Source organism: Crocuta crocuta, unplaced genomic scaffold (genome assembly GCF_008692635.1).
Source record: "Crocuta crocuta isolate KB4526 unplaced genomic scaffold, BGI_CrCroc_1.0 scaffold64, whole genome shotgun sequence".
Classification (NCBI taxonomy): Eukaryota; Metazoa; Chordata; class Mammalia; order Carnivora; family Hyaenidae; genus Crocuta; species Crocuta crocuta.
Genome location: NW_027530640.1, coordinates 7,314,872 through 7,331,949, shown reverse-complemented (window position 1 = coordinate 7,331,949; position 17,078 = coordinate 7,314,872). Strand labels below are relative to the sequence as shown.

At 37.6% G+C, this 17,078-nt stretch overlaps 1 protein-coding gene across 10 annotated transcripts in view; it reads left to right on the top strand.

Annotated features, from left to right (window-relative positions):
• The window catches only part of CDKL3 (cyclin dependent kinase like 3), a 118,082-nt gene that overhangs the window by 16,436 nt on the left and 84,568 nt on the right, over positions 1-17,078 (top strand). For 8 of the 10 annotated variants that reach the window (XR_013336184.1, XR_013336185.1, XR_013336188.1 and 5 more), the window contains exon 4: positions 5,399-5,577. The exons of the other annotated variants lie outside the window; for them this stretch is intronic. Coding sequence is in view for 3 of the 8 variants with exons in the window: in XM_077768923.1 (XP_077625049.1) it covers positions 5,399-5,577 (179 nt within the window). In the remaining 5 variants the exon portion in view is untranslated. The remainder of the gene's footprint in view (positions 1-5,398; positions 5,578-17,078) is intronic. 10 annotated transcript variants of the gene reach the window in all.

Here is a 17,078-nt window from a genome sequence, read left to right as displayed (position 1 = left end):
AATGGCTGATGGCACATGAAATGATGCCCAATATCATTAGTCATTATGAAAATACAAATCAAAATTACAATGGGAAATCACACCCACCAGGCTGGCTGTAATTTGAAAAGCAGACAATGATGAATGTTGGTGAGGAAGTAGAGAAACTGGAGCCTTCATACACTGCTGGTTGTAATGTAAAATGGTGCGGATGGTATGGAAAACAGTTTGGCAATTCCACCAAAAGTTAAATATAGAATTACCATATGACCTAACAATTCTCCTCCTAGGTATCTACACAATAGAATTGAAAACATGTGTTCACATAAAAACTTGCACAAGAATATTCATAGCAGCATTATTCATAATACCTAAAAAGTAGAAACAATTCAAATATATATCAGCCTGATGAATGAATAAACAAATGAGGAATATCCGTACTATGAATTATATTCATCCATAAAAAGGAATTAAGTACTGATATATGCTACACCATGAATGCACCTTGAAACTTCATGTTAAATGAAGAAATTCAGATGTAAAAAACCATACAGCATAAATTCCATTAAAATGAAATATCCAGAACTGGCAAATTCACATTCGCATATCTTCTTTGAAGAAATGTTTATTTGAGTCCTTTACTCATTTTTATTTTTTTAAACTTTTTTTAATGTTTATTTTTGAGAGAGATAACATGAGCAGACAGAAGGAGTTGGGCACAGAGGATCTGAAGTGGGCTCATGCTGACAGCAGTGAGCCCAATGTGGGGCTTGAACTCACGAATTGTGAGATTGCAGCTGGAGCCAAAATCCAGCACTCAACCAACTGGACCACCCAGGTGTCCGCTTTACTAATTTTTAACTGGACTATTTGTCTTTTTATTGTTGAGTTTTATTTTATATATTTTGGATACTAGATACTTATCAGGTATAGAATTTGCAAATATTTTCTCCTATGAGTTGTCTCTCTGCTTTCTTTTTAGTATTCTAATTATAGTGTGCTAATTATTTCTGACCAAGGCCCCAGAAGATGGGCTTTTTGCACTGGGCAAGCTCCACATTTTATCAAATAAATGCAAGGCTTCTAGTGGGATTTTTAGTGACTTGTCAGACAGGGAAAATAATGACAGTTACCTGGGAAAGGAGGCTTGGAGGAGATATAACACTGTCCTTTCTCTGATGGCTGCTAGGCTTCTGGTTTTCACCATGATTCTGGGGACCGCTGGTTTACAAAGGTACCAGGAGCTAGAAAGAAGAAAGTAAAATAAGGCCAGTTAAGAATACTATATGGGAAGGAGTGACTGGCTCGCTCCATCAGTAGAGCCTATGACTCTTGATCTTGGGGGTAATGAGTTCAAGCCCCATGTTGGGTGTAGAGCTTACATAAAAAAGAAATACCATATATGTCATAGGTTTTATGCTTTAACTTTTTAAAGAAATTGTCAAACTGTTTTCCAAAGTGTCTGTATCATTTTACATCTCCACCAACAATATACTTCCTCCCCAATATTTGTCATTTGTAATTTTTTAAAAATTTTATTAATTTTAAAAATTTACATCCAAGTTAGCATATAGTGCTTTTTAAATTAATTTTTTGTTTTGTTATTTGTCATTTTGATTGAGGCCATTCTAGTGGGTGTGAAATGGTGCCTTTTTTTTGAGAAGTAAAATTGTCTTTATTTACAGATGATATGATCACCTATATAGAAAATCCTATGGAATCTACAGTAAAATTAAGAGAACTAATTTGTAAATTTATCAAGGTTGTGGGATATAAGATCTATATACCAAAATTAATTATATTTCTATATGTTGGCAATCAACAATCAGAAATTGAAATAAAGAATATCATGAGGCACCTGGGTGGCTCAGTCAGTTGAGCGTCTGACTTCACCTCAGGTCATGATCTCATAGTTTGCGGATTCAGGACCCGCATCGGGCTCTGTCCTGACAGCTCAGAGCCTAGAGCCTGCCTTCGGATTCTGTGTCTCCCTTTCTGCTCCTCCCCCAGTCATACTCTGTCTCTCTCTCTCCTTCAGAAATAAACATTAAACAAAAATAAAAATAAAAAATAAAAAGAATACCATTAAATAGAGGCACCTGGCTGGTTCTGTCAGTGGAGCCTGGAGACTCTTCATCTCAGGGTTGTAAGTTCATGCCCTGAGTTGGGTGTAGAGATTACTTACAGATAAAATCTTAAAAATATATACCATTAAACAGCTTCAAAAATATGAAAGAGTTAGAATCTGACAACAGATGTACAAGATCTATAAGCTGAAAATTACTAAAGATTGAGAGAAATTAAAGAAGACCTAAACAAATAGAAATACTGTATTTATGGAGGTCACAGTGTGATAGTGGAAGGCCAAGGAGGATGCAGTCAAACACAAGTTTTAAAAGTAGGGATTTAGAGTGTGTGTGGTTCTCAATGATAACAAAATTACACATGTTGTCATGGTATTAGTTGTTGAATAGAATGAAAATATTAGGGTATTGACTGCGTGGATCTTTCTGCTTCATTTTTAATTTAATTTTTTTTTTATTTTTGAGACAGAGACAGAGCACAAGTGGGGGAGGGGCAGAGAGAGAGGGAGACACAGAATCTGAAACAGACACAGAATCTGAGCTTTCAGCACAGAACCCGATGTGGGACTTAACCCACGAACTATGAGATCATGACCTGAGCCTAAGTTGGACGCTTAACCTACTGAGCCACCCAGGTGCCCCTCTGCTTTGTTTTTAAAAGACTGAGGAGGAGGGTGGTGGATGTCTGGTGGGCAGAATATGGGAAGTGGTATCTTAATGTGCTTTTCCACATCAGCTTTTCTCATGTTATATCCTTAGATCTTGGCATAGCACTTAGCATGTACTAGTCATTCAAAAAAGATGTAGAAATAAAAAAGGATTAGTATAGGGTGCCTGGGTGGCTCAGTTAGTTAGGCATCTGACTCTTGATTTCAACTCACTGTTGGTGAGACTGAGCCCCGCATGGGGCTTTGTGCCGAGAGCATGGAGCCTGCTTTGGATTCTGTCTCTCCCTCTCTCTTCCCCTCCCCCACCAACAAATGAATAAACTTTAACAAAGGATTAATATAGTTTTGTAGATGGCACATTTAAGGTGACTCATTACTCCAAGTTAATGTTTTAGCCACTTAAGGAGGGAGACTGTGGGAGTACAAGAGCAAATCCCAAAGGCTTATAGCAGTGAGTCGTATAAACAAGGAAAGATCCCAGATATCTGTCACTGAGATATTTTCACTGGTGCTATGGTACTTTGTTAGTGATGAGAATATGTTTCATTCATAAGGTTTTTAAATGCTTTCTTTGCTTTAGGCACTGTACTGGTCCCTGGGGATATAGCTTGAATAAGACAGACATCTTGCTTCATGGCGTTTACAGTCTAGCGGGAGTTACAGGCAACTAATCATATAACATGACAAATAATGTAATGGGGGAAGTAAAGAATGATGTGAGAACACATGTTGGCAATCAACAATGAGAAATTGAAATAAAAAATATCATTAAATAGGGGCACCTGGCTGGCTCAGTCATTGGAGCCTGTCACTCTTGATCTCGAGGTTGTAAGTTCAACCCCCCAGTTTGGATATAGAGATTACTTAAATACTAATATAAATTTATATTGCTATATGAATATCTAAGCTATGACCTAAGGAAATAGATGGCCAGGCAAAGTGTTCTAGGCAGTTGGAACAGCATCAGCAAATGCACAGAGATGAGACAAACCTTGGAAAACTGGGAAACTAATTCTACAGGCTAGGGAAGGGAGGACCAAACTCTAGAAGGCATTATAAGCCATTTTAAGGAGTTTCAAGTTTGTTCTGTGGATGGGAAATCCTTGGAGAATGTTAAGCAGAGAAGTGACATGATTACACATGTACTTTTTTTAAGGTTTATTTTTTTTTTAGTAATTACTACACCCATGACTCGAACCCATGACCCTCAGACCAAGAATCACATGCTCTTCCCACTGAGCCAGCCAGGTGCCCCACGCATGTGATTTTATTTTTTTATTTTATTTTTTTAATAGTTTATTGTCAAGTTCGTTTCCATATAACACCCAGTGCTTCCACACATGTGATTTTAAAATAGTATGTGAGGGCAACTGGATGGCTCAGTTGAGTGTCTGGCTCTTAATTTTGGCTTAGGTCATGATCCCAGGGTCATGGGTTCGAGCCCTGCACAACATAGAGCCTGCTTGAGATTCTCTCTCTGTCTCTGTCTCTCCCCCGCCCCGGCCCGCCCCGCTCCTCTCCCCTGCTCATGATCTTTCTCTCTAAAATAAAATAAAAAGTACTGTGACTAGATTGGAGGGGCTCAGAATGAATTCAGGGAGACCAACTGGCAATGTAGTAATTTTGGTGAGAGAGTTGAGGGGACTTGAACTAAGTATAGAAGTAAATATGGGAGCTGAGGGAGAAAAATACTTTGGTTTCTGACTTGAGCCGTGGGGTAATATTTGTTTCATCTGCGGAACTAAAGGACTGTTGAAAACAAATAGGTTTCGGGGAGAAAATGAAGCATTCAGTTTTGGATTTGGTAAGTTTGAGGGATGTATGGGTCAGCCTTGTCAGACTTCTTGGAGACTTTCACTCCTTGTGGAAATCAGGAGACATATCTTGGTTAGAAATAGAAATTTGGAAATCATCAGTATATTGCTAGCTACTAAGCTAGAAGTGTAGATGAGACTGAGATGGACCAGCCAATAGGTGGGAAGAAAGCCAAGAGAATATGGTGTCTCCATGATAAATAAAGTAAAAAAACCAATGAGTAGATGTGATTGCCCAGGGAATGCAATGTATGAGAAAAGAAAGCCTGAGACCAGAATCCTACATTTAACAGACGAATAGAGAAAGAGGAACTGCCACTAAAATGGAAGGGACTGGAAGAATTATAGGTCCTAGAAATCAGGAAGGGAGGAGTAGTTGGCAAATTTTTACTCTAAGGTATCAAGTAAGATATGTATTGAGAGATTTAGGGCAATCTGATAGAATGTGGGAACAAATGACTGATTGTATTACTTTAAGGAATAAATGAGTGTTAAGAAAGAAAGACTTAGTAATGATAATACCTTGAAGAGTTTTAGCTGTGAAGGAATGAGAGAAGGGGCAGTTGTATCTAGAATGACACAGGTTTAAAGGAAAGTTAACTTGTTTTCTTTTTAGGAATGTGATTTACCTTTTTAGTATTATATCTGTCTTCTTAACTTCATTTCATTTTGAGATGACAAGAATTGAAAATACGTACCTATTTAGCTTTTGCATTGTGCAGTTAATCCTTTGCCTGCAGTAAGAAAATAGCTTTACTGTCTTAGTTAGCTAGAGTATCTCTGTAATTTTTGAGTGATCCTCTAGATAATGAAACTTCATTTTAATGTATTGCATCTTCTGTTTGTTTTTTAGATCATTCATCGAGATATAAAACCTGAGAATATTTTAGTATCCCAGTCAGGAATTACTAAACTCTGTGATTTTGGTTTTGCACGAACTCTAGCAGCTCCTGGGGACATTTATACGGACTATGTGGCCACACGCTGGTATAGAGCTCCAGAATTAGTATTGAAAGATACCTTTTATGGAAAGTACGTATATTTTGGGATCCTGTCTGGCCTTTCCTGGCCATCTCTTTTTTTCCCATTGTGTATCTGTCACCCCTTCTACTGACACCATTGGCCTTCTGCTTCTGGGTTGGAGATAAGAAAGGGATGCCTCTAAAAAGTGCAGACAGACCCTGTAGGGAACTGCCCTGCTAGATAATGATGTTACCACGCTTGTCCTGTGCTGCTGAGTGGCTCCAGCCCCAGGTGACCTGTGCCGACATCCCTCAGGCTGTATCTGTGCTTGCTTTAAGCTGTGCCCCCACCTTGGCAGAGTTACGCTTTTTTATCTTTAGCCTCTACATTCTGCAAAGATTTCAGAATCATTTACCTCACTCTGCCAATGTTACCATTGGAACTACCAAGTTTCCTCTTTTCCAGAATATGGCACCCTCTTTACAAAGTCTGGTGAATAATTTTTGAATTGTGCTCTTCTAGATACCTTAGAAAGTAGCATCGTCTCAGTCTATCGTGAAGCAGTAGAAACAGTATATGTAATGGCATTCTAATATGTAAATAAGTTCTTGATGTACATAAAGGGACCAAGAGATCCAACTTAATACAAGAACTGACAGTGGGGTAGAAACATGGATAATTCTCACACATTTTTCCTAGAAACCGTTATTGTGTTCTTACAATAATATCTAACTTTAATGAGTATTAACTTCATGGCCAGGAACTGTTCTAAATACTTTACGTGCATTAAATAATTTAATTTTCTCTGAGCCGATGTCGGATGCTTAACCAACTGAGCCACCCAGACGCCTCAAATAATTTAATTTTCTCAACAGCCCTGTGATAAGGTGCTGCTGTTATCATCCCCATTTTATTTTATTTAAAAAAAAATCTTATAAATGATAATATGGATATTTTATTTAAAACCTTTTTTATTTGAAAATAGTTGTGGGGCACCTGGCCAGCTCTGCCTGTGGAGCATGCAACTCTTGTTCCCAGGGTTGTGAGTTCAAATCCCATGTTGGGTGTAGACATTACTTAAAAGTAAAATCTTAAAAAAAAAAGAACGAAAATAGTTGACACACAATAGTACATTAGTTTCAGGTGTACAACATAACAATTCAATATCTGTTTATGTCATACTAACCTCACTACAACTGTAGCTACCATTTGTTACCTTAAAATATTAATCATAATATCATTGACTACATTCCCTATGCTGTGCCTTTTATTCCCATGACTGAATCATTTTGTGACTGGAAGCCTGTATCTCTTACTCTCCTACACTCATTTTGCCCATCCCCCTTATCATCCCCATTTAAAATAAGAGGATATAAAGCACAGAAAGGTAAACTAATTGGCCCAAGGTCACCCCTGAGTACCTTTTCTTTTTTTTTTTTTAATTTTTTTTAATGTTTTATTTATTTCTAGGAGAGAGAGAGACAGCGTGAGCAGGGGAGGGTCAGAGAGAGAGGGAGTCACAGACTCTGAAACAGGCTCCAGGCTCTGAGATGGCAGTCAGCACAGAGCCCGACACGGGGCTCGAACCCACGAACCGCGAGATCATGACCTAAGTGAAAGTCGGACGCTTAACCGACTAAGCCACCCAGGCGCCCCACCCTGAATACCTTTTAAACAGTGCTTTCCACTGATCCCTACATACACCATCTCTGTGCCTCAGTTACTTTATCTGTATAATGGAAATAATAATAGGAAAGCTTCATAGGTTTGTGGTGTGGATTAAATAATTTAATGAATGAAAAAGGTTAAAATATAATAAATACTCAGTAAATATAGCTTCCATAAGATCTATGTCCCAGTTTTACCCTCTCTTCATGATATCTTAAATTCCTCTTCTCATGCACTCCCTATTCCTAACCCTTGCCCCAAATCATATCCCTTTCTAAATCTTCTTCACTGTGTGTAAATTTGGGGCCAGTTAATATTTAATATGGTCTAGTTCTAGCTCTTTTTAAAAAGAAATGCTTCCTGCTGAAAGGTAGGATCCTTGAGAACAGTTATAATCTCTTGTGTTCCACAGAGCCAAAATTGATGACTTGTACATGGTAAATTAGGTACTTTACATTTTGTCTGAAATAAATTTACTAGTGAATCTTTAAAAAAAATTTTTTTATTGTAAAACAACAAAGAGGTGACAGAAAATTCAGCACAACAAATGTATAGTCTTACCACCAGGTCAAAAAATAGAATTTTTGGATGAAAGGATGGATGAAATAGGTGAAGGGAATTAAGAAACACTTATGATGAACAATGAGTAGTGTATAGGATTATTGAATCATATTATATACTTGAAACTAATATACTATATTAATTATACTTGAATTAAAAAATTTTTTTTTCTGCCTCCCCAAAAGGCTCTTCATGTTCCCTATTCGAATTTTATCACTCTCCCTTGTCCCAAAAGTAACCATGATGTTGTTGACTTTTATTATATTCAGTTCTTTATATTTCTTTATAGTTTTATCTGCTTCCTTAAGTATATCTACTTAGTTTAATCTACCCTTTTGTGATGACAGTTTTTTTTGAGATATGACTCACATACCATAAAATTCACCCAATTCAATTGTACAATTCAAGAGCTCCTGGGTGGCTCAGTCGGTTGAGCTATTCATTTTGGCTCAGGTCATGACTCACGGTTCCTGAGTTCGAACCCCATGTCAGGCTCTGTGCTGACAGCTCAGAGCCTGGAGCCTTCTGTAGATTCTGTGTCTTCTCTCTCTGCCCCTTCCCTGTTTGTGCTCTGTCTCTATCTCTCTCTCAAAAATAAACATCAAAAAAATTCTTTTAGGGGTGCCTGAGTGGCTCAGTCGGTTAAGTGTCCGACTTGGGCTCAGGTCAGATCTCACAGTTCCTGGGTTCAAGCCCTGCATCAGGCTCTGTACTGACAGCTCAGAGCCTGGAGCCTTTTTTGGATTCTGTGTCTCCCTCTCTCTCTGCCCCTCCCCCACTCATGCTCTGTCTCTGTCTCAAAAATAAATAAACTATAAAAATTTTTTAAAAAATAAATTTTTTTAAATAAATGAATTGTACAATCCAGTGGCTTTTAGTATATTCACAAAGTTATGCAATCATTACTACATTCAATTTTAAAATATGTTTATCACCCCAAAAAAGGAACCCTGTATCCATTAGCAGTCACTCTCCATTTCCTGCCAAGCCTTCCAGAACCTAGGCAACCACGAGTCTCCTTTCATTCTTTATGGGTTTGCTATTCTGAACATTTCATATAAATGAAATTATGCAATATGTATTTTTTGGGGACTGATTTCTCTCACTTTAAATATTATTTTCAAGGGTAATCCATGTTGTAGCATGTATCAGCATACATGTAGCATGTAGTTCATTGCTTTTTTTCTTTTTAATTTATTTTGAGAGAGAGGGGGAGATCAATAGCGAGTTAGGAGGAGGGGCAGAGAGAGGGAGAGGGAGAATCCCAGCCAGGCTCCGTGCTTTCAGTGAAGAACCTGATGTGAGGTCTCAGTCTCGAAAACTGTGAGATCATGACCCAAGTGGAAATCAAGAGTAGGATGCTCAACTGAATGAGCCTCCCAGGTGCCCTAGTACTTAATTTATTTTTACAGCTGAATAGTATCCACTCTATGGATATACCGCATTTTATCTATCCATTCATTAGTTGATAGACATTCTGATTGTTTCTACTTTTTGGGTATTATGAATAATACCATTTTGAACATTTGTGTACATATTTTACTGTTTAATTCCTTTGGGTGTGTACCTGGGAGCTGGAATTGTGGGTCTCTGGTAACTATGTTTGATCTTCTGAGGAACTGCCAGACTGCTTTGCAAAGTGTCTGTAATCGCTTTACATTACCACCAGCATAATAATATAGGGACTATGATTTCTCCATATCCTTGCCAACACTTATTATTCCCCCCTCCCTCCACAGCATTCTTTTTGTTTTGTTTTAAGTTTGAATTTTTTTATTTTTGAGAGAAAGAGATTATGAGCAGGGGAGGGACAGAGGCAGAGACAATCCCAAAATGGGGGACTCAATCCCATGAACCCTGAGATCATGCTCTGAGCCAAAATCAAGAGTTGGATGCTCAGCTTAGCTGCCCAGGCACTCTTTTTTAAATAAACTTTCTTATTTCGGAATAATTTTAGATTTATAGAAATGTTGCAAAGATAGCAGAGAGTTCCCCTACAGCCCTCCCCCAATTTCTGCTTCCCCTAATGGCATAATCTTATATTACTGTGGTGTATTTGTTAAAACTAGCCTTGCTTTTGTATTTAAATAAGATTTGATATGTTTTTAAAGTCTCTTTTAAACTACAATAATTTACTCTATTCTTTTATTTTTCTGACAACTTATCTGTTGAAGAACCCAGACCATCGAGTTTCTGAGTCTGAATTTTGTTGATTGCATACTCACAGTGGAGTTCAACATGTTTCTTTGCCCTTTATATTTTGTGCAAATTGGCATTTGGCAAGACTACAGGCAGTATTGTCTTCTGTCATCAGGAAAGGGATAAGTCTGAATGTGTCTTTCTGTGATGTTAGTAGTCATTGATGTTTAATGGCTGACTACATCAATTCATTGGGGTTTGCAAAATGGTGGTATTTTAATTTTATCATCTCTTTTTATTACTTATAATACTCTTATAAAGGGACATTTCCCCTCATCTCCATATAGTTCATAGAAGGTAGAATAAACATTTGATTATTTATCAATTTTCAAAATGAATTATCTCCCAAAGTTCACCTCAATTAATTTTTTAAAAATATTATTATGAACTCATGGACTTAAACACATTTAATGGATTTCAATGCATTGCAATTATTATTCATGTACAAATTTTCCACCAATGGCCAGTGGGAGCCTTTTCAAGTTGGCTTCTGAGTTCTTTTAACATACCCTAGTCTTTGTTTCCTTGAANTATATATATATATATATATATATATGTATATATATATATATATATCATGGGAGTTTACTGATACTTACAATTGAAATTCAGGGTTGCAGTGTTTTTACTTAACTTCTCTATTACTGGTGTATTTCCTTTCTTCTAAGAATCCTGGTTCTCAAAGGCATAAAGAATGATAAAATATGCCATAATTACTCAGTCTCAAGATTACTATACTAATACTACCCATTATTATGAGCTCTAAAACAGTTAAAAATGCTTATTGATATTCTCTCCCCATTCTTCCCCACATGTACGTTGTTAATACATAGTTATGACATTATACTTAGTTTTTCAATTATCATCTTGACTTCTGGAAGCAAATATTTTAAATGCCCACTACTTGTTCTTTTTAAAAGAAAGCTTTATTGAGATAGAATTCATACATAATACAATTGATGCATTTAACGTATGAAATTCAATGGTTTTTAGTATTCACAGATAGTAATATCACCATAATTTTAGAACATTTTTATCACTTCGTTTAAAATTTTTTAAATTAATTTTTAATAGTTTATTGTTAAAAAAATTAAATGTTTATATTTGAGAGAGAGAGACAGAGTGAAAGCAGGGGAGGGGTAGAGAGTGATGGAGACAATTAGAAGCAGGCTCCAGGCTCTGAGGTGTCAGCACAGAGCCGGATGTGGGGTGTGAACCCACAAGCAGTGAGATCATGACCTGAGTTGAAGTAGGATGCTTAACCAATTGAGCCACCCAGGTGTCCCCATTTTTATCACTTTAAAAGAAACACTGGGGGTGTCTGGGAGGCTCAGTCGGTTAAGCATCTGACTTCAGCTCCGATGATGACGATCTCATGGTTCCTGAGTTCAAGCCCTATGTCAAGTTCTGTGCTGCTGACAGCTCAGAGCCTGGAGCCTGTTACAGTTTCTGTGTCTCCCTCTCTCTCTGCCCCTTCCCCCGCTCACGCTGTGTCTGTCTCTCTTAAAAATAAATCATCATTGGGGCGCCTGGGTGGCTCAGTTGGTTGGGCATCCGACTTTCGCCCGGGTCATGATCTTACAGTTCACGTGGGTTCGAACCCTGCGTCGGGCTCTGTGCTGACATCTAGCTCAGAGCCTGGAGTCTGCTTCGAATTCTGTGTCTCCCTCTCTCTCTGACCCTCCCCTGCTCATGCTGTCTCTCTCTCTCTCTCAGAAATAAATAAAACATTTAAAGAAACCTTATAAGTCTCTTAAGGTTTGCTTCCCTCTTTTTTTTCTCCTTCCCATATGTTCATCTGTTTTGTTTCCTAAATTCCACATATGAGTGAAATCATACGGTATTTGTCTTTCTCTTACTTATTTCACTTAGCATAGTACACTCTAGCTCCATCCACATCATTGCAAATGGCAAGATTTCATTATTTTTGATGGCTAAATAATATCCCTGCGTGTGTGTGTGTGTGTGTGTGTGTGTGCGCGCGCGCGCGTGTGTACTACATCTCCTTTATCCATTCATCAGTTGATGGGCACTTGGGCCGTTTCCATAGGTTGGCTGTTGTTGATAATGCTGCTATAAACATCAGGGTTCATGTATCCCTTTGAATCTGTATTTTTGTATCCTTTGGGTAAATATCTAGTAGTGTAATTGCTGAATTATAGGGTAGTTCTATTTCTAACTTTTTGGGGAAACTTATACTATTTTCCAGAGTGGCTGCACCAGTTTGCATTCCCACCACCAGTGTTCTCCACGTCCTTGCCAACATCTTGTTTCCTGTGTTGTTAATTTTAGCCATTCTGACAGGTGTGAGGTCATATCTCATTGTGCTTTTGGTTTTTATTTCCCTGATGATAAGTGACATTGAGCATCTTTTCATGTGTCTGTTAGCCATCTGGATGTCTTCTTTGGAAAAAATGTCTATTCATGTCTTCTGCTCATTTCTTCACTGGATTGTTTGTTCCTTTGCCCATTGTTAAATTGTATTGGCTTTTTATTATTGAATTGTTGGAATGCATTGTATATTCTCGATACAAATTCCTTATCAGATAATATGTTTTTAATTATTTTCTCTCATTCTATGGGTTGTTTCTTCATTTTCTTGATGGTGTCCTGTGAGAAAAGTTTTTAATTTTTATGAAGTGCACTTTTTTATTTTTTTCATTTGTTATCTATGCTTTTGGTGTCATATTTAAGAATCTTTTGTTGACTCCAAGGTTATGAAGATGTACCCATATGTTTTCTTCTAAGTATTTTAATTTTAAAAAATGTTTATTNTCTGACCCTCCCCTGATCATGCTGTCTCTCTCTCAGAAATAAATAAAAAAACATTAAAAAAAATCATTAAAAAAATGCTGTATTGTCCCTGTGTACACCCTTCTGTATCCCCATGCTTCTTCTCCAGCCTTAAGGAAACACTAATCTACTTTCTTTTTTTAAAGATTTTTAAAATGTTTTTCATTTATTTTGAGATAGAAGTGGGGGGGATAAGGGGAAGAGGGAGGGATGGAACACACATGTTGGGGAGGAGCAGAGAAAGGAAGAGAGTGAACCATCCCAAATTGGCTCTGCGCTGTCTTAACAGAGCCTGATGAGGGGCTCAATCTCACACACCCTGAGATGACCTGAGCCAAAATCAAGAGTTGGATGCTTAACTGACTTAGCCATCTAGGTGCACCCCTGCAAAATTTTCATTTAAATTCGAATTAGTTGACATATAGTGTATTACTGGTTTCAGGAATAGAATTTGGTGATTTGTTACTTACATACAGCTCTCAGAGCTCATCATAACAAGTGCCCTCCTGCTGTCCATCACCCATTTAGCCCATCCCCCATCCACCTCCCTCCATCTACCCTCAGTTTGTGTTCTACCATTAAAAGTCTCTTAAGGGGGCGCCTGGGTGGCTCAGTCGGTTGACNTATGGGTTGTTTCTTCATTTTCTTGATGGTGTCCTGTGAGAAAAGTTTTTAATTTTTATGAAGTGCACTTTTTTATTTTTTTCATTTGTTATCTATGCTTTTGGTGTCATATTTAAGAATCTTTTGTTGACTCCAAGGTTATGAAGATGTACCCATATGTTTTCTTCTAAGTATTTTAATTTTAAAAAATGTTTATTTTTATTTTTGAGAGAGAGAGAGAGACAGAGCACAAGCAGGAGAGGGGCAGAAAGAGAGAGGAGACACAGGATCCGGAGTAGGCTCCAGACTCAGAGCTGTCAGCACAGAGTCCGATGCAGGTCTCAAACCCACAAACTCTGAGATCATGACCTGAACTGAAGTCAGTGCTTAACCAGCTGAGCCACCCAGGTGCCCCTCTTCTAACATTCTAGAGTATTTGTTCTTACATTTAAGTTTTTGGTCTTTTCTGAGTTAATTTTTATATATGGTATAAGGTCAGGGTTTTTCTGCTTTTGTAAGCAGCTATCCAGATGTCTGAGCAGCATTTGTTGAACAGAATGTTTTTCGCTCATTGAATGGTCTTGGCACACTTGTAGAAAATCAGTTGAGCAGAAATGTAGAGATTTATTTCTGGACTTTCAGTTCTGAACCATTGATCTGTATGTCTGTCCTTGTTCCAGAATGTCACTGTTTAGATTACTATTGCTTTGTATTAAGTTTGAAATAGGGAAGTGTGAGTCTTCCAACTTTGCTCCTTTTCAAGATTGTTTTGGCTATTCTGCATTCCTTGCAGCTTCATATGAATTTTAGGATTAGCTTGTCAATTTTATTTTATTTTTTAAATAAGACAGCTAGGATTCTGATAGAGATTATACCGACTCTGTAGGTCATTTTGGAGAGTACCGTCATCTAAGTAATGTTAAATTTGCTAACCTATGAACATAGGACATTTTTCTATATATTTAGATCTTCAATTTCTTTCAACAATATTTCTAATGCTCACTTACTCTTTAAAATTTTTTTTAAATGTTTATTCGTTTTGAGAGAAAGACAAACAGACCATGGGCAGAAGTGAGGCAGAGAGACAGGGAGACAGAATCTGAATCAGGCCCCAGGCTCTGAGCTGTCAGCACAGTGCCTGATGCAGGGTTCAAACCCACAAACTGTGAGATGATGGCCAGAGCCCAAGTCAGGCACTTAACCAACTGAGCCACCCAGGTGCCTCTATTTATTTATTCTTCAGAGAGAGGGGTGGGGGGACACAAGTATGAGTGAGGCAGAGAGAGAGGGAGACACAGAATCTGAGGCATGCTCCAAGCTCAAAGACATCAGTACAGAGCCCACCAGGGGCCACAAATCCATGAGCTGTGAGATCATGACCTGAGCTGAAGTCAGGTGCTTACTGGACTGATCCACCCAGGAGCCACTGAACTTATTAGTTCTAATAATTGTTTTGTGGATTCCTTAGGACTTTCTGTATACAAGATCATGTCAACTGTGAATAGAGATAATTTTATTTCTTTTCTGGTCTGGATGCCTTCTGTTTCCTTTTCATCCTAATTTCTCTGGCAAGAACCTATAGCACAATATTGGAAAGAAGTGGTAAGAATAGACATTTTTGTCTCATTCCTAATTTTAGGGGAAAAGCATCGAATCTTTTACCATTGAGTATAAATTTAGCTGTGGGTTTTTTGTAGATGAACTTTATCAAGTTGACAAAATTTCCTTTTATTCCTAGTTTGTTGAGAGTTTTTACTATGAAAGGGTGATGTTGGTCAAATGCTTTTTCTGCACCTATTGAGATGATCATGTGCATTTTATTTTTTAATCTATTGATATATTACATTCATTGATTGTTGCATATTGAATCAACTTGCATTCCTGGAATAAATCCCACTTGATTGTGGTGTATATTTTTTTCTTATGTCTTTGGCACCTGAACCTTTTTCACCATGCTAAAATATAATGAAAGATGGTGTTTACAATACAACAATAAATATTGAAAAGTTTTGGGGAGCCTGGGTGGCTCAGTCAGGTAAGTGTCTGACTTTAGCTTAGGTCATGATCCCACAGTTTGTGGGTTCAAGCCCTGTGTTGGGCTCTGTGCTGACAGCTCAGAGCCTGGAGCCTGTTTCAGATTCTTCCTCCTCCTTTCTGCTCCTCCCCTGCTCATGGTTTGTCTCTGTCTCTCTCTCTCTAAAAAATAAATAAACATTTAAAAAATATACTGAAAATTTTTTTCCATTAGATGGATTGCCTGTTTCACTGGGTCTACAAACAACATGATCATTCATTTTTTTTTTAACTTTTTAAAAAATGTTTTATTTCTGAGAGCAAGAGAGAGAATGTGAGCAGGGGAGGGTCAGAGAGACAGGGAGACACAGAATCTGAAACGGGCTCCAGGCTCTGAGCTAGCTGTCAGCACAGAACCCGATGCAGGGCTCGAACCCACAAATCATGAGATCACGACCCGAGCCGAAGTTGGACGCTTATTAGCCAACTGAGCCACCCAGGTGCCCCACAACATGATTATTCTTAAATTTAAGGACTACTGTATTACACTCTATACCAGGGATGGGCAAATCTGACCCACTGTTTGTTTTTGTAACTAAAGTTTTATTGTGACACAGCCATACTCATTCATTTACATATCATCTATGGCAACTTTCACCCTGTTGCAGACAGAGACCTTACAGCCTGCAAAGCTTAAAATCTTTTTCATGTGCCCCTTTACAGAAAAAGATTACTGGTCTTTATGCAGTATCATGGTGAGGGTATAACAGCACAAGAGCAATCTTTATATATATATATATTTTATAATATATATATATTTTAACTGTATTTATTTATTTATATTTAACTATATTTTAATCTTTATATATATAAAAATATATATATTTTAACTGAAGTATAGTTGACATATACTATTAAATTAGTTTCAGGTGTACAACATAGTGATTCAACAAATATATTCATCACAATAAGTATATTACAATATTATTGACTGTGTTCCCTATGCTGTACTTTTCATCTCTGTTACTTATTTTATAACTGGAAGTTTGTACCTCTTTTTCTTTTTTTTAAGTGTATACCTTTTTAATCCCCTTCACCCTTTTCAACCATCTCTCTACCCCTCTGGCTACTGCCAGTTCTTTATATTTAGGAGTCTGTTTCTCTCTTTGTTGTTTGTTTTGTTTTTTAGATTCCACAGTGTATGTACTTCTTTTTATTTGCTGGTTTCAGTTTGCTAGTATTTTGTTGAGAATTTTTGTGTCCATATTCATAACGGATAGTGGTTTGTAGATTTCTACTGATTTTTTAAAAGTTTTTATTTAAATTCCAGTTAACACATAGTATAATATTAGTTTCATGTGTACAATGCAGTGATTCAGCACTTCCATACAACACCTTGTGCTCATCACAACAAGTATACTCCTCAATCCCCATCATCTATTTAACCCATCTCCCCCCATTTGGTAACCATCCCTTCTGAAAATCATCGGTTTATTCTCTATAGTGTTTCTTCCTCTTCTATTTTTTGAAAGAGTTTGTAAAGAATTGGTATTAATTTTTCTTTATTTTTTTTGTTTTTTGTTTTTGTTTTTTTGTTTTTTATTTATTTCTAGGAGAGAGAGAGAGAGAGCGCGCGCGCGAGCGAGCTTGAGCAGGGGAGGGTCAGAGAGAGAGTCGCAGACTGAAACAGGCTCCAGGCTCTGAGCTGGCAGTCAGCACAGAGCCCGACGCGG